The sequence below is a fragment of the Vipera ursinii genome (genome assembly GCF_947247035.1).
Source record: "Vipera ursinii genome assembly, chromosome: 1".
Lineage (NCBI taxonomy): Eukaryota > Metazoa > Chordata > Lepidosauria > Squamata > Viperidae > Vipera > Vipera ursinii.
This window is the reverse complement of record NC_139512.1, coordinates 353994677-354016448: the sequence shown is the minus strand read 5'-3', so window position 1 is coordinate 354016448 and position 21772 is coordinate 353994677. Positions and strand designations below refer to the sequence as shown.

At 47.9% G+C, this 21772-nt stretch overlaps 1 protein-coding gene across 1 annotated transcript in view; it reads left to right on the top strand.

Moving 5' to 3' along the window:
- BCAS3 (BCAS3 microtubule associated cell migration factor) overlaps positions 1-21772 on the top strand; it is a 467769-nt gene that overhangs the window by 362504 nt on the left and 83493 nt on the right. Inside the window, exons 21-23 of the mRNA XM_083379706.1 lie at positions 15798-15898; positions 19046-19242; positions 20370-20467. Of these exons, the coding sequence (XP_083235832.1) occupies positions 15798-15898; positions 19046-19242; positions 20370-20467 (396 nt within the window). The remainder of the gene's footprint in view (positions 1-15797; positions 15899-19045; positions 19243-20369; positions 20468-21772) is intronic.

Below are 21772 nucleotides of genomic sequence, written 5' to 3'. Positions count from 1 at the left end.
ATTGAAGACATACTCTGTGTGCTTTGCGAACAGAAGGTCCCCCTCGATTAGATGACAGATGCAACAATGAACAGTCTGATCGTCTGGTCGAAGGGTGTACTTTGGGGGTGGGGGGGTTGAGAAGGAAGATTTATCAGTATCCAGTCAAAGCTGCTCCTTCCTTCTCTTTCATCTTTGGGGGACCATTTGGAGACACACACACACCCCGAGAATTACTCAAGAGGAGGAGGAGGGGAGAAGAGGAAGAGGAAGGAGGAGGAGGAGGAGAGAAGAAAGGGGGAGGAGGAGAGGAAGAAGAAGAGGAGGAAGAGAGAAGAGGAAGCAAAAGGGGGAGGAGGAGGAGAGGAAGAAGAGGAGGAAGAGGAGAGAAGAAAGGGGGAGGAGGAGAGGAAGAAGAAGAGGAAGAAGAGGAGGAAGAGGAGAGAAGAGGAAGCAAAAGGGGGAGGAGGAGGAGAGGAAGAAGAGGAGGGAGAGAAGAAAGGGGGAGGAGGAGAGGAAGAAGAAGAAAGGAGGAAGAGGAGAGAAGAAGCAAAAGGGGGAGGAGGAGGAGAGGAAGAAGAAGAAAGGAGGAAGAAGAAGAAGGGAGGAAGAGGAGAGAAGAAGCAAAAGGGGGAGGAGGAGGAGAGGAAGAAGAGGAAGAAGAGGAGGAAGAGGAGAGAAGAAAGGGGGAGGAGGAGGAGAGGAAGAAGAAGAAAGGAGGAAGAGGAGAGAAGAAAGGGGGAGGAGGAGAGGAAGAAGAGGAAGAAGAGGAGGAAAAAGAAGGGAGGAGGAGGAGGAGAGGAAGAAGGGGAAGGAAGAGGAGGAGGAGAGAAGAGGAAGAAGAAGAAAGAGGAGGAGGAGAAGGAGGAGAAAATAATAATAATGTTATCTTGATACTGCTGATTTCGCTACTTGGAGCCACTTTTCATCCACTCTTTAAAATGGCCTGGCAGGGTTTTTTTTTTAGGGATTTTTTTTTTAAAAAACACCCTCAAATTTTTCAGCAACAGCCTTGAAGGGTGGGAACAAGGATAGCATTGTGTGCTGGAAAGACATGTGCAGGGCTATTTCCCCAAGGGGTCTTATCATTGGATTCACACCAACGGGGTTTCTCCTCCCCCCCCCACCACCACCCCGCTTCGGGGTGGGAACGAAGGGATAAGTGACATCTGCCACCCAGGCTCGAGGGCAAAATGCCCCCCCCTCCGGTCAGGTGGCACGGTGTCCCCCAACATTTTAAGAGTAAAGCCCTGCCTCGGACTTTTTTTCTTCGAAAGGATGGGAATGGTCAATTTCAGCCATGGGTTTGTGGGCGCAAGGATCAACTGCAAGGACGTTGGGGTAAATTAAAAGGAACTTCAGCGGATCTCTGCTGGGTTGAGATCCAATCCCCCTGGAATCTTAAATGAGATCGAAGCCTTCTGGACTCTTAGATGCTGGCTTCCGTTATGTACAGTTCAACAGAGTTAGGTAGGGACCTTGGAGGCCTTCTAGTCCACCCCACCCTGCTCAAACAGGAGATCCTAGACCAGCGATGGCAAACCTTTTAGAGACCCAAGTGCCCAAACTGCAATTCAAAACCAACTTATGTATGGTCAGGGGGGTGGGTGGGTGTGGCCCGTTGGGTGGGTGTGGCCCGTTGGGTGGGCGTGGCCCGTTGGGTGGGTGTGGTCCATTGGGTGGGCATGGCCCATTGGGTGGGCGTGGCCCGTTGGGTGGGCATGGCCTGTTGGGTGGGCGTGGCTGCGGTGGTAACGGCAGACTGGGTGGGACTAAAAAGTTCAATCCATCAATTCAAACTTTGCGAGATCTTTTCTTTCCCGCGAGAAGTTGAAATTGATTGATCGATTGAACCTTTTTTTTGTGTTTTTTGCACACGGCGAAAAGGTTTTATAAAACCCAGCTGATAGGCCTAGGACTGGGGCGACGGCGCGCGCGCCCACAGAGCGGGCTCTGCGTGCCATCTTTGGCACACGGGTCATAGGTTCGCCACCACGATCCTATACCATTTTGGACAAGTGGCTTTCCAAGCTCTTCTTAAAAACCTCAAATGATGGAGCACCCACCACTTCTGGAGGCAAATCTGTTCCACTGATTCATTGTTCTCACTGTCAGGAAATTTCTCCTTTACTTCTAAGTTGCTTCTCTCCTTGACAGGTTTCCATCCGTTGCTTCTTGTCCTGTCTTCAGGGGCTTTGGAGAATAAGTCGAAACCCCCCCCCCCCTTAGCAAGAGGAAGTTGCTAATCAAGTTACTTCCTCTGGAAAGTGCCTTGTTCTCATTAATGCTCTCCAGGATTTTTATTTTTTTATTTTTACTTTAATTCTATTTATATCCCCCCCTTCTCTGAAGACTCAGGGCGGCTTACAAGCTTAGCAGTAGCCTTCATTCTATGTATATGCCTGCTTATTAGGGCTTTCACACACACCCCAAGCGGCATTATTACAAAGTCAGCTTAATTGCCCCCAACAATCTGGGTCTGCCACACGGAATTAAACTTCTTCAGAGTTAAAGTTGATCTTCAGGGGCCAGTAATGGCCTTATTCTCCACAAATACTGCTTTGTTTGTTTGGTTGTTTTTTTACATTATTAGATTTCTGTACTAACTATCCCTGCGGGATAGGTTGGGTCAAGAAAAATAATCTACCCAAAGTTACCCAAGCGACTGAGAATAGAATTGAACTAATCTTCCTAAACTAATCTTCCTAAACCAGTCTTCCTAATCCTAATCCAAAAACCTTAACTGCTACACTTACTATAGCAGATTGATTGATTGATTGATTGATTGATTGATTGATTGATTGATTGATTAGGGGCCATCCAGAATTAGCAACCACATGAACACATTTTTCCCCCCAGGATTCCTCCTCCTGGGATGGGTTGAGAGAGAGTGACTAGCCCAAAGTTACCCAGCTGGCTTTCACGGCTAAAGGGGGACTAGAACTCACCGTCTCCTGGTGATTGGCCCAAGGTCACCCAGTTGGCTTTCATGCCTAAGGCGGGACTAGAACTCACTGTCTCCTGGTGATTGGTTCCAAGTCACCCAGCCAGCTTTCATGCCTAAGGCGGGACTAGAACTCACCTTCTCCTGGTGATTGGCCCAAGGTCACCCAGTTGGCTTTCATGCCTAAGGCAGGACTAGAACTCACCTTCTCCTGGTGATTGGCCCAAGGTCACCCAGCCAGCTTTCATGCCTAAGGCAGGACTAGAACTCACCGTTTCCTGCTAATTGGCTCAAAGTCACCCAGCCAGCTTTCATGCTGTAGTGTGACTAGAACACACAGCCTCCTGGTGATTGGCCCAAGGTCACCCAGTTGGCTTTCATGCCTAAGGCGGGACTAGAACTCACCTTCTCCTGGTGATTGGCCCAAGGTCACCCAGCCGGCTTTCATGCCTAAGGCGGGACTAGAACTCACCTTCTCCTGGTGATTGGCCCAAGGTCACCCAGTTGGCTTTCATGCCTAAGGCAGGACTAGAACTCACCTTCTCCTGGTGATTGGTTCCAAGTCACCTAGCCAGCTTTCATGCCTAAGGCAGGACTAGAACTCACCGTCTCCTGCTAATTGGCTCAAAGTCACCCAGCCAGCTTTCATGCTGTAGTGTGACTAGAACACACAGCCTCCTGGTGAGTGGCCCAAGGTCACCCAGCTGGCTTTCATGTCTAAGGCAGGACTAGAACTCACCTTCTCCTGGTGATTGGCCCAAGGTCACCCAGCCGGCTTTCATGCCTAAGGCGGGACTAGAACTCACCTTCTCCTGGTGATTGGCCCAAGGTCACCCAGTTGGCTTTCATGCCTAAGGCAGGACTAGAACTCACCTTCTCCTGGTGATTGGTTCCAAGTCACCTAGCCAGCTTTCATGCCTAAGGCAGGACTAGAACTCACCGTCTCCTGCTAATTGGCTCAAAGTCACCCAGCCAGCTTTCATGCTGTAGTGTGACTAGAACACACAGCCTCCTGGTGATTGGCCCAAGGTCACCCAGCTGGCTTTCATGCCTAAGGCTGGATTAGAACTCATAGTCTCTTGTTTTCTAACTTGTTGCCTTAACCACTGGACCAAACAGGCTCCAGTTTCTGGACCAGAACTTTCATGGCAAAGAAAGGCAGCTCTTAAGTGTAAAATATCAGGCAAAAGGAGATCCTGCTAATGTTTCTCAACTTTACCCACTTGAAGATGTGAAGACTTCAACTCCCAGATTTCGCTAGCCAGCTAAAATTCACTGTACTAGAAAACAAGGCTGCGTTGCCATTGTAGTAAACCAAGATTGCATCAAAATAAAATAAAACCTGCTCCGTGCTGATAGACTTGTTTGTGATGTTGTGATGCATGCACAAAAGGGACGGGGTTCGCATTGCAATATCAAGATGTACACCTGCCTCCCCTTTTCCCCCTGCAGAGGCCCCTGAAAGGACAAAGTCAGCAACCTGAATTGGATATGGAAGAAATAGTTATTTATTTATTTATTTATTTATTTATTTTAATTCCATTTATATCCCGCCCTTCTCCGAAGACTCAGGGCGGCTTACAAGCTTAGCAGTAGCCTTCGTTCTATGTATATTTTTTATTTTTTATTTTAATTCCATTTATATCCCGCCCTTCTCAGAAGACTCAGGGCAGCTTACAAGCTTAGCAGTAGCCTTCATTCTATGTCTATGCCTGCTTATTAGGGCTTCCACACACACCCCAAGCGGCATTATTACAAAGTCAGCTTAATTGCCCCCAACAATCTGGGTCCTCATTTTACCTACCTCGGAAGGATGGAAGGCTGAGTCAACCTTGACCCTGGTGGGATGACAGGCAGTCCTTGACTTATGACCACAATTGACCCCAAAATTTATGTCGCTAAGTGAAAAACACTTGTCAAGAGAGCTTTGCCCCATTTTACGGCCTTTCCTGCCGCAGTTGTTAAGTGAATCGCTGCAGGTGTTAAACTAGTAATACGGTTGTTAAGTGAATCTGGGTCTTCCCCATCGACTTTGCTTGTCAGGAGGTCGCAAAAGGGGATCACGTGACCCCGGGACGCTGCGACCGTCATAAATATGAACCATCTCCCAAGCCTCTGAATTTTGATCACGTGACCATGGGGAATGCCGCAACTGTTATAAATGTGAAAAACGGCTATAAATCACTTTTTTCAGTGATGCTGTAACTTTGAACGGTCACTTCAATGAACTGTTGTAAGCCGAGGATTGCCTGTACAGGGAGTCCTTGACTTAATAACCAAAATTTGCAACCAGAATTTCCATTTGGGACGTAAGGCCGTTTTTAAGTGAGTTGCGATTGTATTTGTACAACCATTTTTGCCACGGTTGTTAAGTGAATCACTGAAGAGAGCGGTTCATGCAGTCGTTAAGCAAATCTAGCTTCTCCCATTGACTTTTTCTTGACGGAATCCGGCTTGTGGGAAGGTCGCAAATGGCGATCATATGACCCCGGGATACTGCAGCCGTCATAAGTACAGGCCGGTTGCCAGACAATCTAAATTTTAATCACACAACGAGATTCCACAGGGGTTGTAAATGCGAGGACCAGGTCTAAGCCACTATTTCCAGTTCCAGTAGGCAACTCCCAGCGGTCGCTAAAGAACGGTTGTAAGTCAAGGACTTCCTGTACTTCCCCCAACAGTGCATGAAAGGCCAACGACATTAAACAATGTACTAGATCAGAGGTCCCCAACCTACGGGGCTGCAGCCCGCTACCGGCCCGTGGCCTCTTGGCCACCGGGCCGTGTGAGTGGCTGGCTGCCTTGCGCTGGCGCTAGCCAAGCTGCAATCCTCTCGCCGGCGCTAGCAGCCCCATTTGCAGAGTCTGCGTGCTCGCGGCCCCGTTTGCGCGCACGCGCTCGCAGCCACATCTGCAGGTGTGCGCATGCGCGTATAAAGGTGCCTGCCCCAGAAAAAGTTGGCAACTCCTGTACTAGATTCTGTTTCGCTTGCTTGTTTCCTATCTCTGTCGTGGGCAGGTGGGGGGTGCGCGAAAGCACCTTCGGTTTGCAAACATTTCTCCCCCCCCACCCACCCACCCCCAAAATAGATTTATTGAGAAAGCTCGGAGAAATCAGGAGGAGACTGATGGCAAGAATTAATATATTAACTGTTCCGGCAGCAGTTCTTTGACAAATTGCTTACTAAATACATCAAAATGGATTGAGCGCTGGGCCCCTTTTGCATTGACAAACGAGTGCATTAAAGGCAAGGGGAGAAATCCATTAATTACAGCTGCCCTCGGACCCGTAGGAAACCTAATGATATCAGTATAGATTTTGTTAAAGCAAACAAAACTCTCCGACTTTCTTCTACGGTTTCCTGGTAAGCTGACGTGGCAGATCTTTCTCTTCCCCCTCACCCTCCCCTTGCCGGTCTCTCCTCAGAGATTTGGGAAGCAGGAGTGTGTGATGGATCTTGAAACTCTGCCTCCGTAATGACACGTCCGGCATGGGAATTTGACCTATGGTAGCGCTCAACGTCTAGGCCGCAATGGAGCCCAAAGCCTCTGTCGTCAAGGGAAACATTTTTTGGACTGGAGCTTGGGTCCATTTTGCCAGCTCGCTTGCCACCCTTGTTAAGCGAAACATGCAGGTGTTAAGTCAGTCACACCGGTGTTTAATGAATCTGGCTTCCCCGTTGACTTTTGCTTGTCGGATGGCAGCAAAAGGGGATCACACGACACCCCTCTCCCCCGGACACTACAATCGTCATAAATACACACCAGTTGCCAAAGCGCCCGAATTTTGATCGCGTGACCAGGGCGACGAAAGTGCGAAAGACGGCCATCGGTCCCTTTTTCCATTGCCGTTGTAACTTCAGACAGTCGCTAAACAAACCGTTGTAAGCTGAGGACTACCCGTACAAGATTTTTGGGGCGGGCAGGAAAAAAAAACTGTCTAAATGAGAGAAAAGAAATCAGGGCTGAAGGACGGTCTTTCTAGAAGATTCCACCACCCAGCCCGGAATTGAATTCGGAGGCTTCCTCTGAAGAGTATTAGTACTGTGAAGTATTAGTACCGCTTCATAAAGCCCTAGTAAAACCACACCCGGAATACTGCGGCCGATTTTGGTCACCATATCGCAAAAAAGATGTTGAGAGTTTGGAAAAAATTCAGAGAAGAGCAACTAAGATGATCCAAGGCCTGGAGACCAAAACATAGGAAGAACGGCTGCGGGACTGGGGTTTGGCTTGTCTAAAGAAAAGAAGAAATAGGGGTGACATGATAGCGGTGATCCAGTATTTGAGGGGCTGCCAGAAAGAAGAAGGGGGTCAAATTATTCTCCAAAGCACCAGAGGGAAGGACGAGAAACAATGGTTGGAAACTGATCAAGGAGAGAAGCAACCTGGAATTAAGGAGAAACTTCCTGACAGTGAGGACAATTAACCAGGGGAACAGCTTGCCCACCAGAAATCGTGGGTGCTCCATTACTGGAGGTTTTTAAGAAAAGACTGGACAGCCATTTGTCTGAGATGGTATGGGTTCTGCTGCTTGAGCAGGGGGCTGGACTAGAAGACCTCCAAGGTCCCTTCCAGCTCTATTCCATTCCATTCCATTCCATTCCATTCCATTCCATTCCATTCCATTCCATTCCATTCTATTCTATTCTATTCTATTCTATTCTATTCTATTCTATTCTATTCTATTCTATTCTATTCTATTCTATCCTATCCTATCCTATCCTATCCTATCCTATCCTATCCTATTGTCATCTTATAGCTCAAAGTCTTGAGAATTCCGAGATCAAGGCTGCTAGATCCAGTGTGAGCTAAGACTCCCTCCTAGATACAGGCGGTCCTCTACTTAACAACCTTTCATTTAGTGATGGTTCGAAGTTACAATCACACTGAAAAAAGTGACTTATTGGTCCTCACACTTACAACCGAATCTAGGACAACCTGCCACGGTCAACTTGCCGCAGCCAACTTGCCACGGGACAAGACTTATACTAATATCGAACAAAACGGTGGAATAGAATCATTAAAGAAAGGAAGCCATCTTGCTTAGCAAGGAAAATCCTGGTCCCAATTGTGTTCATAAGTCGAGGACTTCCTGTACCTCTTCCTAAAGAAAATCCACCTAAGGAGGAGAGAGAAGAAGACAGGAGAAGACCCTGGCGTTGGGAAACATGGAAGGCATAAAGGAGAATATTTGTAGCTCGGGGTTGAAATGAGGGGTCTTGATGCTCTCTGAGCTTGACGTTTCATGACCCAACGAGGGAACATCATCAGTGCTAGAAGGGAGAGGGGTTTGCGGAGAGGAGGAGGAGGAGGAGGAAGAGGAGAAGGAGGAGGAGGAAGACAACTGTGGGGTCCTTGGTGCTCTCTGAGCTTGATGGCTTCTTGCAGATGTTTCATGACCCAGTGAGGGAACATCATCAGTGCTAGAAGGGAGAGGGGTTTGCGGAGAGGAGGAGGAGGAGGAAGAGGAGGAGGAGGACGGCGTCCTTGATGCTCTCTGAGCTTGGTAATTTTCTTGCAGACCTTTCATTACCAAACTAGGTAACATCATCAGTGAAAAAAGCAAAGGGGATGGCAGAGGAGGAGATGGTTAGATAGCGTCATTGACGCGACGAACATCAATTTGGTCAAACTCTGGGAGACGGTGGAGGACAGGAGGGCCTGGCGTGTTGTGGTCCATGGGGTCGCATAGGGTCGGACACAATTCAGCAGCTGAACAACAACCTGTACTTCTAATCAGATCCAAAGTGGTTGTGTCCATCATTCTTCCTCCCTCAAGATTCTTGCGGTGGTCCCAAACCTGGATCTCCTGTCAGTCAAGGAGAAGGTGGCCCCGTGTCATTGGGAAAGGATTCCTTTTGTGAAGCCGTGAGGTCGTGGTGATAAGGCCTCTTTTCCTTTGCTGTTTTTCATTTGTTGTTGTTGTTAGTTGCGAAGTCATGTCCGACCCATCGCGACCCCATGGACAACGTTCCTCCAGGCCTTCCTGTCCTCTTCCATCTTCTGGAGTCCCTTTAAGCTCTCGCCTCCTGCTTCAGTGACTCCATCCAGCCACCTCATTCTCTCTCGTCCCCTTCTTCTCTTGCCCTCCACCTTTCCCAGCATTAGGCTCTTCTCCAGTGAGTCCTTCCTTCTCATTAGGTGGCCAAAGTATTTGAGTTTCCGCTTCAGGATCTGGCCTCCTAAAGAGCAGTCAGGGTTGATCTCCTCTAGGACCAACCGGTTTGATCGCCTTGCAGTCCAAGGGACTTGCAGGAGTCTTCTCCAGCACCATAGTTCAAAGGCCTCGATTCTTTGGTGCTCAGCCTTTCTTAGGGTCCAACTTTCACTGCCATACATTGCAACTGGGAAGACCATAGCCTTGACTATACGCACTTTTGTTGGCAGGGTGATGTCTCTGCTTTTTAGTGTGCTGTCTAGATTTGCCATGGCTTTCCTCCCTAGGAGCAAGCGTCTTTTAATTTCTTGGCTGCAGTCTCCGTCTGTGGTGATCTTGGAGCCCAGGAAAATAAAATCTGTCACTGCCTCCATTTCTTCCCCATCTATTTGCCAGGAATTGAGAGGGCCGGATGCCATGATCTTGGTTTTCTTAATGTTTAGTTTCAACCCAACCTTTGCACTCTCCTTCCTCACTTGCAACAAGAGGCTTTTCAGAGGTTTTTCATAAGCCAGCCTTAATCACCTCTCCTTTACTTGAAAGGCTCTCTCACAAATGCAAATGTCGGCATCTATTTAGCCGTGCACTTTGCGATGGACATCCTTCGAGTGGCGTGGGAGTCTGAACGGTTTTCCAGAAAACATTGCAGACTTGCAGGAACCGGACAGAAAGCATCCTGCAGCCACGAAGGCTCCACACCTATTTGTACCACTCAGGTGACCCTGTTCTGTACCAGCCTGCTACCGGCCCTGCAGAAAAGGCAGGGACAACCCCTTTTACAAGAAGGCAAGAGGCTGGAATTACGCCTGCCAAATTTATTTCTACAAAAACAAATAGAACAAGACACAAACCAAGAAACAGGAGCTTTTCCAGCGATTGCCTTCAGCAAACCAGCCCTCCCACGCATTCCCCCTTAAATTTTATTTATTTATTTATTTATTTTAATTCCATTTATATCCCGCCCTTCTCCGAAGACTCAGGGCGGCTTACAAGCTTAGCAGTAGCCTTCATTCTATGTATATGCCTGCTTGTTAGGGCTTTCACACACCCCAGGCGGCATTATTACAAAGTCAGCTTAATTGCCCCCAACAATCTGGGTCCTCATTTTACCTACCTGGGAAGGATGGAAGGCTGAGTCAACCTTGAGCCTGGTGGGACTCGAACCTGCACTAATTGCAGGCAGCTGGTGTTACTTAAGGAGGCATTAGCCCACTGCTCCACCAATACAGTTCAGGGCGTGGCTTCTCTCTGCCTCCTTCCGAGGTGCCCCATTGCCTTCCTCTGTTTACTCCTGATTGACTGCCTCCTGCGTCGGGCGTCCTTGAACAGGGCCAGCTGTGGGTCATCTTCATCCACGCTGTCAGGCTCACACAGCTGGGTCTGCGTCGTGAGCAGATGAGAGGGGCCTGGCTGAGGGCTCTCATCAAGCTGTCCAACCCCCTCAGCAAGCTCTTCAACACCCCCCTCCTCCTCCTCCTCTGAGTCGTCCGACCCAACTGCCGAACCCACAGGCTGACCCTGAATCACAACAGACCCTGAGGACACAGACAAACCTCCAAGTGGCCTCAACGGCTCTCTAAATACAGACACGTCAAACTCGCGATGTCACGTGACATCGCGCGACGTATCGGAGCTTTTTCCCCACTGCCGGCAATGGGGTGGGCGCGGTTTGCTTGTGAGGCGTCTGGCCGGCGGGCCGGCAGTTTGACACCCCTGCTCTAAAAGGCATGCAAATGACCAGCTGTCTGCAAGGAGTATGAATCCTCCCACTCCCCACCATCTGCTTAGAGCTGAGGAAGCTTCTTGGATGAGAAGCGAAACGTCTTCAAAGGAGAAAAAAAAGAAAGTCCATTGGCCTCCTGAAAAAAGCACTTTTGGGGACAGCCGTGACCTGGACGACGGAGAATCGCACATAGACAGTCGGCATCTGTGTTTTAGGTGGGAAGGAAAAAGCTGAGTCTCTTACCTCGAGAAGCAAAGTGGAAAAGGAAATGCAAATGGAAATAATTACCCAGCATCTGGCAGAATAACAGGAGTGGGATGTTGAGACTCTAGAACAGGGGTGTCAAACTCAATTTCATTAAGGGCCACATCAGCATTACGGTTGCCCTCAGGGGGCCGGGTGGGTATGGCCAGGGTGGGCGTGGCCTACTGGGTGGGCATGGCTATAGTGGGTGTGGCCTACTGGGTGGGCGTGGCCAGCTTTTAATCGTTCACATCAAGGGTGCCTATGGGGGCCTGGGCAGGAGTGGGACAGATCTGGGGGTCTCTGGCAGAAGGAGGGTCTCTGGGCCAGGGCCAAGGCAGTGGGGGCCGTTCCCTCACTGTTTCCAGGATGGCTTCGCGGGCCGCGTGAAACCACTTCGCGGGCCGGATCCGGCCCCCGGGCCTTGTGTTTGACATGTCTGCTCTAGAAAGAGTGCAGAGAAGAGCAGCAAAGGTGATCAGGGGACATATAAAGAACAGTTGCTGGAATTGGGTATGTCCAGTTTAATGAAGAGAAGGACAAGGGGTGACATGATAACAGTCTTCAAGGGTATCTCAGGGGCTGCCCCAAAGAAGAGGGAGTCAAGCAATGCTCCAAAGCACCTGAAGGCAGGAGAAGAAGCAACGGATGGAAACTAGTCAAGGAGAGAAGCAACCTAGAACTAAGGAGAAATTTCCTGACAGTTAGAACAATTAATCAGTGGAACAACCTGCCTCTAGAAGCTGTGAAGTCTCCAACACTGGACGTTTTTAAGAAAAGACTGTACAACCATTTGTCTGGGTTTCCCGCCTGAGCAGGGGGTTGGACTAGAAGACCTCTAAGGTCCTTTCCAACTTGGTTATTCTGTTATATCTTTGCAAAGCTTTAGGATGCAGCAGTTCCTTACCCAGGAACAGCCCAGGCTAAGATATAGCAATAATAAATCCAGGGCAATTTATGCAGATGCGAAAACTTGACTGCTTGCTTTATGTGTGTCTTTCCGGCTTTCCGCGTGCTCTCCTTCGCTGCATCTCCGCAATAAAATCCGCTGTCCCAATGCACTGTTCAAAAAAAAAAATAATGCTAAAATGCTGGAAACAGTTCTGAGCGCAGAAGAATTAAAATAACTTTCAGATGCCTCCAAAGAGCCACATTGCGCTGAAATTGTTCTTTTGCTGGCCAGGTTTTGTCATCTGGAACTTCTTAAAAGGAGGGCGGTGGTTAGAAAAATTGGATTCCATCAGCGTAGGAAGGTCAGTTTTCAAAGCTACATGCGAAGGTTTAGCAGGCCGAGTCCTCCTGATGCTAATGGGAGTCAAAACAGCTAAATCTCGGCGTTGGGCTTTGAAAATTTACTACTAAGCCTCTTGACTTCTCACTACACACTTTGATTGTAACAGTAATCCATGGTTAACATAATTTTCCCCGACAATAATGTCAAACACACTATTGAAAGCGGTGAATTATAGAAAGGAGTTGCCTTTTCTCTAACTCTTTAAAGATGGCCCCAGCAGGCCAATTTCACAGCAGGCCTTGCCCCCAAATTTATTACGGTGCATAAAAGAACATCGTCTTCGGTGTCAGAGTCCTCGTCGGAAGACGTGCGTGGAAAATCGACACGGCTTCATTGCGTGATGCGACGGGCCATTTTATATATATATATATATATATATATATATATATATATATATATATATATGTGTGTGTGTGTGTGTGTGTGTGTGTGTGTGTGTGTGTGTGTGTGTTAAATGCTTGTTAGCAATCTAAAAAATTTTTTACACACACACACACACACACACACACACACACACACACACACACATATATATATATATATATATATATATATATATATATATATATATATATATATATATATATACATACACACATATATATACATATATACACACATATATACATATATACATATATACACACACGTATATAAAAGGTAAAGGTAAAGGTTACCCCGCACATGTGTGCTAGTCGTTTCCGTTTCAAAGCCGAACAGCCAGTGCTTGTCCAAGGACATCTCCGTGGTCATGTGGCCGGCATTTTTCTACTTGCATTTTTACGTGCTTTCGAACTGCTAGGTTGGCAGAAGCTGGGACAGGCGCTCACTCTGTTATGCAGCACTCGGGATTCAAACTGCCGACCATCTGATCGACAAGCTCAGCGTCCTAAGCCACCGCATCCTAACCCACTGAGCCACACATATATACACATATACATATATATACATACATACAGTACACACACACACACACACACGCCCATTAGTGCTGCAATATGTTTGCTTGACAAGACAGCTGCTGTTGCTGGGATGCTACCACTTGCCAAGGGGATCTCGGCCAACTTAATTGTCGAGGCAGCTTCAAAACGGTTGCATTAGCATCAAGGTGACTTGATGCTTATGGTTCTGGAGCCTAATGGTTTCCGAGGAGTGGTTTTGTTCCGGTCCTTGCATCTCCTGAAGTGGAGAGGTTTCAAACAAAGAGGGGAAGGCTGCAAAGAATGCCAAGTCATAGGACTTGCCAAGGATGCAGTGACCTTGTATAATCACACTGGTCTACCAGGCCTCGGAAATGAAAGTAGCTAAATTTTACCAGAATTGGGTCCTTATTAAAGGAAAAAAAAAACACACAACATCCTGAGTATTAGTTGGCTCTGGCTTCCAAGGTACAGCTTCAGGTCAAAATTGCATCAAAATAATTCCAAATTACGTGTGTGTGTTTGTGTGTGTGTGCGCGCGCGCACGTGCATGTGGTTACGGGCCATAACCTTTCTGCAAAATCTGATTACATAGCAGTGGGAAGGGTGCCACACCAGTCGTTATAGACGTATCTTTTTTATCGATCCCAGTCACGTGACTTTCCATTCACGTATTGGTTTTTCACGTGATGTTTTCATGCTTCTTGCACGAAAGCTCTAAACATCAGATAATAAAGGACAAGGCTCCATCTTTATTCGGTAACTAAGCTGCGCTGTTTGCCTTTTCTCGTGCGAACTGCAGTAGGATCAGCCCTGTGGAGATTTCCAGCGGTAATCGGCAAGCATGGATGGACTCCCATTTTCTTCCCATTTTCTTCCCTCCATGCCTGCGCTAATCCTGGTGGAATTCCCCCCCCCTCCTCATCACTCCCTGCCCCACAGTTCAAAGGGAACTAGTCTAAATGCCAGCGTAAGAAGTGAATTTACAAGTGACGTGTTTGCACCAAGTGCTCACCTTTACAAAAACGCTAGTGAGACCACACCTGGAATACTGCAGCCAATATTGGGTCACCGTGCTACGAAAAAAGATCTCGAGACATTGGAAAGAGAAGAGCAACTAAGGTGAATCCATGGCCTGGAGACTAAAACATACGAAAGGACGGCTGCGGGACTTGGGTTTGGCCAGTCTATAAAGAAAAGAAGAAATAGGAGAGACACGATAGCAGCGTTCCAGTATTTGAGGGGCTGCCACAAAGAAGAGGGGGGCACATTGTTCTCCAAAGCTCCAGAGGGAAGAAGAAGAAACAATGGTTGGAAACTGACCAAGGAGAGAAGCAACCTGGAATTAAGGAGAAACTTCCTGACAGTGAGGACAATCAACCAGTGGAACAGCTTTACTACCAGAAATCATGGGCGCTCCATCACTGGAGATTTTTAAGAAGAGACTGGACAGTCACCTGTCTGAGATGGTATAAGTTCTCCTGCTCGAGCGGGGGGGGGCTGGACTAGAAGACCTCCAAGGTCCCTTCCAGCTCTGTTCTATCCTATTCCATAAACTTCTTCTGAAGGCGGCTTTCCTAACATATTTCATTGCTAAGAGGCTTGAGCAAATTTCAGAAACGCTTGGATCTGTTTTGATGGTCATTGGAATCTTAACGTCCACCGCTTGGAACCCAGAGGCAATCCACCTACTGCAGATAGCCCTTGACTTACAATCACTCATTTACTGACCTTCCGAAGTTGCAACAGCACTGGAAAAAAAATGTCTTACGATTGTTTGTCACACTTAACGACCGTTGCAGCATCCCCATTTGTCACGTGATCAAAATTCAGAGGCTTAGCAACTGGCATGTTCTTATGACGGTTGCAGTGTGCCGGCCTTCTGGCAAGCAAAATCAATGGGGGAAGCCAGATTCACTTAACAACCGCGTTACTAACTTAATGACTGTGGCAAGAAAAGTTGTAAAACGGGGCAAAACTCACCAAACCGTCTCGCTTAGCAACAGAAATATTGGGCTCAATTCGGGTCGTAAGTCAAGGACCGCCTGTTACCAAACAAGCAACGTAAAAAAAATAAAGAAATGCACAGGTAGTCCTTGATTTACAACCTCTCATTTAGTGACCGAAATTAAAACAGCACCGAAAAACAAATGACCCATGACCATTTTTCACACTTAACGACCCTTGCAGCATCTGGTTCATATTTACGATGGTTGCAGTATCCCGTGTGTGTGTGTGTGTGTGTGTCACGTGATTCCCTTTTGTGGCCTACTGATGAGCCAAGTCAGTGGGAAAGCCAGATTCACTTAACAACCGTGTTATTAACTGAACAACTGCAGCGATTCACTTAGCAACTCTGGCAAGAAAGGTCATCAAGTGGCTCAAAGGTCACTTAGCAAGCGTCTCGCTTAGCAACATAAATTTGGGGCTGGATTGTGGTCGTAAAGCGAGGACCGCCTGAAATGTGCTTTTTGATACGCTCTTCGCTGTGTTTGATTTCGTTCTTGCCTTGTTTCTCTCCCCCCCCCCGAACAGTAGTTCCGCTGGGCAGTTCAGGACCGATTACCCGCCACGATTCCTACGACAGCTTAGCTTCCGATCACAGTGGACAAGACGATGAAGAGTGGCTGTCTCAGGTACTGTAAATCCTTTGGAAAAAGAAGTATTGGTGTATTTGATAAATTTATTTGCCGCCTATCCCGTCAGGGGGCTACTCCAGGCAGCTCATATCAGTTAAAAAGGAAGAAATGAAAAGCGTATCGGCAAAGCAGAAGTAAAATAATAGACCAATAAAGCCACAGAATAAGACAGTGGGAAGGGACCTTGGAGCTCATCTAGTCCAACCCCCTGCTCAGGCAGGAAACCCTACGCCATTACAGACAAATGGCTGCCCAGTCTCTTCTTAAAAGCTTCCAGTGTTGGAGCATTCACAACCTCTGGAGGCGAGTCGTTCCACTGGTTAGTTCTAGATTTCTTCTCTCCTTGATGAGTTTCCATCCGTCGTTTCTTGTCCTGCCTTCAGGGGCTTTGGAGAATAGCTTGACAACCCCCTCCTCTCTGTGAGTATAGGAAGGTAGTTTGTTAGCCATCTGAACAGAACAGAATATCAGAGTTGGAAAGGACTTTGGAGCTCATCTAGTCCAACCCCCTGCTCAGGCAGGAAACCCTAGACCAGGGGTAGGCAACCTTGGCTCTTTTATGACTCTTGGATTTCAACTCCCAGAATTCCTGAGCCAGCCATGCTGGGGAGAAATGGAGAGGTTTCCATGCTGAGCCATGCCAGCTCAGGAATTCTGGGAGTTGAAGTCCACGAGTCATAAAAGAGCCAAGGTTGCCTACCCCTGCCCTAGACCATTCTAGACAGATGGATGTCCAGTCTCTTCTTAAAAACTTCCAGTGTTGGAGCATTCACCACTTCTGGAGGCAGGTTGTTCCACTGCTTAATTGTTCTCACTGTCAGGAAATTTCTCCTTAGTTCCAGGTTGCTTCTCTCCTTGATGAGTTTCCATCCGCTGCTTCTTGTCCTGCCTTCAGGTGCTCTGGAGAATAGCTTGACTCCCTCTTCTTTGGGGCAGCCCCTGAGATACTGGAAGACTGCTATCATGTCCCCCCTCGTCCTTCTCTTCATTAAATTACACATACGCAATTCCAGCAACCGATCCTTATATGTTTTAGCCTCCAGTCTCTCCTTTATCTTATTTACCTTACAATAAGATAAAATAAATTAAATAATAAAACAATATCAAATAGTGTAATAAATGTATTATATTATCTAAATATGATATAATAAAATAACAATAAAAAAGATTTGTCTGTCCTGGGAAAGCAGAAAAGGTGAGAAGTTCTTCAGAAGAAGAACTGAAGAATCTCCGATGAGAAAAATAAGAAGAGAGACCAGTTGCCTTCTGGGGGGGGGGAACGGAAAAACAAGCACCTTTGGGACAATCATCATCTGGATGGTTGCGAGTCTCCAGAGACCGATGTCCATGTTTGACTTTGTGGTTGTTAGTTGCGAAGTTGTGTCCGGCCCATCGCGACCCCATGGACAACGTTCCTCCAGGCCTTCCTGTTCTCTACCATCTTCTGGAGTCCATTTAAGCTCGCGCCTCCTGCTTCAGTGACTCCATCCAGCCACCTCATTCTCTGTCGTCCCCTTCTTCTCTTGACCTCAATCTTCCCCAGCATTAGGCTCTTCTCCAGGGAGTCCTTCCTTCTCATTAGGTGGCCAAAGTATTTGAGTTTTAGCTTCAGGATCTGGCCTTCTAAAGAGCAGTCAGGGTTGATCTCCTCTAGGACTGACCGGTTTGATCGCCTTGCAGTCCAAGGGACTCGCAGGAGTCTTCTCCGGCACCAGAGTTCAAAGGCCTCAATTCTTTTGCGCTCAGCCTTTCTTATGGTCCAACTTTCACAGCTATACATTGCAACTGGCAAGACCATAGCCTTGACTACACGCACTTTTGTTGACAGGGTGATGTCTCTGCTTTTTAGTGTGCTGTCTAGATTTGCCATGGCTTTACTTCCCAGGAGCAAGCGTCTTTTAATTTCTTGGCCACAGTCCCCATCTGCGGTGATCTTGGAGCCCAGGAAGAGATGGTCTGAATGTGCGTTGCATTCCTGCAGCATTGATGTGGACCTACTGGATTCCTCGGGAACCTCCCTTCCTTTTCCCAAAAGGATTCCCCATCCCACATCCTAGGCCAACTCAGGGAGCGCTGTTCGGGAAGGCCTGCCTTCTGTTAAGCCTCCGCATCTCCTCCACACTCGCAACAAAAGAGGGTCGCCATCCGCCACTCACTTTCAGCTGAAAGCCCACGGGGGTTTTGTCTGTTTTTCCAGATGGAAGTGTGATCCGGCAAGTTCGTCCCTGTGACAAAGGGGACAGGGCCCTTCGCCTCCGCTCCTCAATTAGGGAAGCGGGTAATGCGTGCTGTCATCGGGAAGGAGACACAATATGTCGGGCCTGTGCGTTTTTCTGAGGGGGTGACCGGGAACATCTGTCTCCTCCTCTTTGCTGGAATGGAAGAAGCATCTGTTTACATCTCAGCTCTCTGGGGAGCTGACGGCTGGGGCTCCACGTCGGCAGCATGTTTGCGTTGCGGCCTGATTCTGCAGCGCGGGGCGCGAGAGGCTGCATGCGTCAGGCAGACGGCTTGTGCCGGCCTACGAAAGAGCGAAATGTTGACGGCACATGGAACGGCCCGCTGGCTCTTCCCTCCAACCTTCTAAACAGCTGCCCGCTGAGAAGAAGATCACTGTTGGAACGTGGAAAAAAAGGAAAAAGGGGAAGAAAAAAAAAAGGAAACGCTTGTCATCCCAGTTGGCAGTCAGCTAGAATACAGGCAGTCCTTGGCTTACGTCCGCAGCCGAGCCCAAGGTTTCTGTTAATCAAGCGAGATGCTTCAGGCAGGAAATCCTATACCATTTCAGACAAATGGCTCTCCAGTCTCTTGTTAAAAACTTCCAGTGTTGGAGCATTCACAGTTTCTGGAGGCAAGGAGTTCCACTGGTTAATTGCTCTAACTGTCAGGAAGTTTCTCCTTAGTTCCAGGTTGCTTCTCTCCTTGATGAGTTTCCATCCGTTGCTTCTTCTCCTGCCTTCAGGCGCTTTGGAGAATAGCTTGACTCCCTCTTCTTTGGGGCAGCCCCTGAGATATTGGAACACTGCTATCATGTCCCCCCTGGTCCTTCTCTTCGTTAAACTAGACATTCCCAATTCCAGCAGCCGTTCCTTATATGTTTTAGCCTCCAGTAAAAGCATCTTTGTTGCTTTTCTCCACTTTCAGGTGGAAATTGTGACTCACACTGGACCTCACCGGCGCCTCTGGATGGGCCCACAGTTCCAGTTCAAGACTATCCATCCTTCCGGCCAAACCACTGTGATATCCTCCAGTTCTTCTGTGCTTCAGTCCCACGGCCCCAGCGACACACCGCAGCCTCTCCTGGACTTTGACACCGATGATTTGGATCTGGACAGTCTCAGGTTAATTCTTCTTCTTTTTTTTCCCCAAAAGAAAAAAAAGCAAACGCTCTTTCTTTATTTCTCCTTCCCCCTAGTGCAGGGGTAGGCAACCTCGGCTCTTTTATGACTCGTGGACTTCAACTCCCAGAATTCCTGAGCCAACATAGCTGGCTCAGGAATTCTGGGAGTTGAAGTCCATGAGTCATGAAAGAGCCGAGATTGCCTACCCCTGCCCTAGTGTTATGCAGGTCGTCCTCGACTTACAGCCATTTGCTTAGTGACGGTTCGAACTTACAACAGCACTGAAAGATGTGACTTATTTTTCAGTCTGAACGCAAAAAGCGTCTCAAACCATCCAGCTATTCTGGAGAACAGAAAGGTCCTAGAGCAGGGGTCTTCAAACTTGGCCCTTTTATGACTTGTGGACTTCAACTCCCAGAATTCTTCAGCCAACATGGGGGGACTATGGCCCCCTTCATAACTTGTGGACTTCAACTCCCAGAATTCCTCAGCCAGCATGCCTGGCTGAGGAATTCTGGGAATTGAAGTCCACAAGACATAAAAGTCCACAAGACATAAAAGTTAGAAGACCCCTGTCCTAGAGAGTGTAAACATCCTGCCAGTCCAGAATTACATACAGATACTCCTCGACTTGCAACAGTTCATTTACAGATCATTCGAACTTACGACGGCCCTGAAAAATGTGACTTACGACTGTTTTTCACACTTACGACCGTTGCAGCATCCCCATAGTCATGCGATCAAAATTCAGACGCTTGCCCACTGGCTCACACTTATGACGGTCGCAGCATCCCTGGCTCACGTGATTCCCCCCCCTTGCGACCTTCTGACAACCAAAGCCAGATTCACTTAGCAACCATGTTACCGACTTAACAATTGCAGCGATCCACCTCACAACGGTGGCGAGAAAGGTCGTAAAGTGGGGCAAAACTCACTTAACCAACGTCTCACTTAGCCGCAGAAATTTTGGGCTCAACCGTGGTCGCAAGTCGAGGACCACCTGTGCTGTAGCTCAGGGATTGCATTTGAATCTGGGCCCAGAGAGTTGTGGTGCCTTCATTTTTTGTGCGTGCTGTAGGCCCTTGTGGCACTCTTTTCAACAACTGAGGTGTGCTTTGTATTTTTAGAATCCAGCCTGTACGTTCTGAGCCCGTTAGCATGCCAGGATCATCATGCCCAGCTACTGATCTACGGGGAAGATCTTCAGCAAATGATACTACCTCAGGTAGGAAAGGGGATCTATTAGAACCTAGTTTATTTGTTTTTTTAATGTGTTCACGGTTAAGCGCGCACGGATTTTCCCACTGGCGAAATGTTTGTGAGTGTGTCAATATAAACCGAAGGTATTTTGTGGATGGATCAAATAGACCACTTGGTTCCGTCATGGCTAAAGGCATGTGATCGCCGCTTGGGGAGATTCGAAGTTGAGACCGTCCCGTCCATTGTTTAGGGATGGTGGAAGTAATGATGGTGTCTTTGTGGCCAAAGGACAATGTCTAATTGGTGATGGTGTTCCGATTCAGATTAAGGTTAAGATCTGTTGGTGACACCCGAACATGGCAGAAACATTGCGCTTACTGGGTCAAGTCTTATATCAGCATGAAGTGTAGCCTGTTGTGAAGTTTGGAACTGCAAGGGACAACTTTATGTGGGATTGTTGACCTCACTGAGTGAAGGGATGGTGTCGTTTCAAGTTAATCTCCTCCAAAGACTTGTTTCATTCTGAGTGGATGTAAGATGTTGGTCATAGGCTGGTTAAGGGGAGGAGAACTCTTAAGTCCCATGTGACAGAAGATTTCTCGGGTTAGGGAAAAGACTTGACTCGTTGCAATCAGTCTTCGATATGCAAGTGATCCTCTAAAGCATTGTGAGATGTTGAAAAACGATGATAATTGATTTTCAAGAGTAGAGTGGACCAGAACTCTAAGCGGGCATTCTCAAGACTCTGAATGAAACCTGGAATGGTTCCCTAGGTCCTGTTTTGGCGTCAAGAACAAAATAATAATTTGAATGAAAACCCTTTGATCCGGTTGCCTGTTTCAGGGCTTTTCAACCTCTTCACCCATTGTACCACTTTTAGGATATGGCAACATCCGAGTACCACCAGTCGCCTAGCAAGGTGTCAAAAACTTGATGACCAAAAAAAAAAAAAAAGGAAAAAAGTGATGAAGTACAGCTATTCCTCGACTTACAACAGTTCGTTTAGTGACTGTTCAAAGTTACAATGGCAGTGAAAAAAAGTGCCCCCCAAGCCACAGCCGAGCAAGACACCTGCCTGCCTGCCTGCCCAGCGGCGGCGCTCTTCCTCCTGTCCGAGGTTTTCATTGCTGTGAGCATTTCTGTTGAGGATTGGCAGTGGGGGTGAGAAGGGAAGGTGGAAGGGAGCTTTGAGGTCTTCTAGTCCAACCCCCTGCTCAGGCTTGTGCAGCGCTGCCATTCCCCTCCTCCGCTACCACTTTTCTAGGATGGTCTCGTACCACCTGCCAGGTACCAATGTACCACAGGTGGTACCCGTACCACTGGTTGAAAA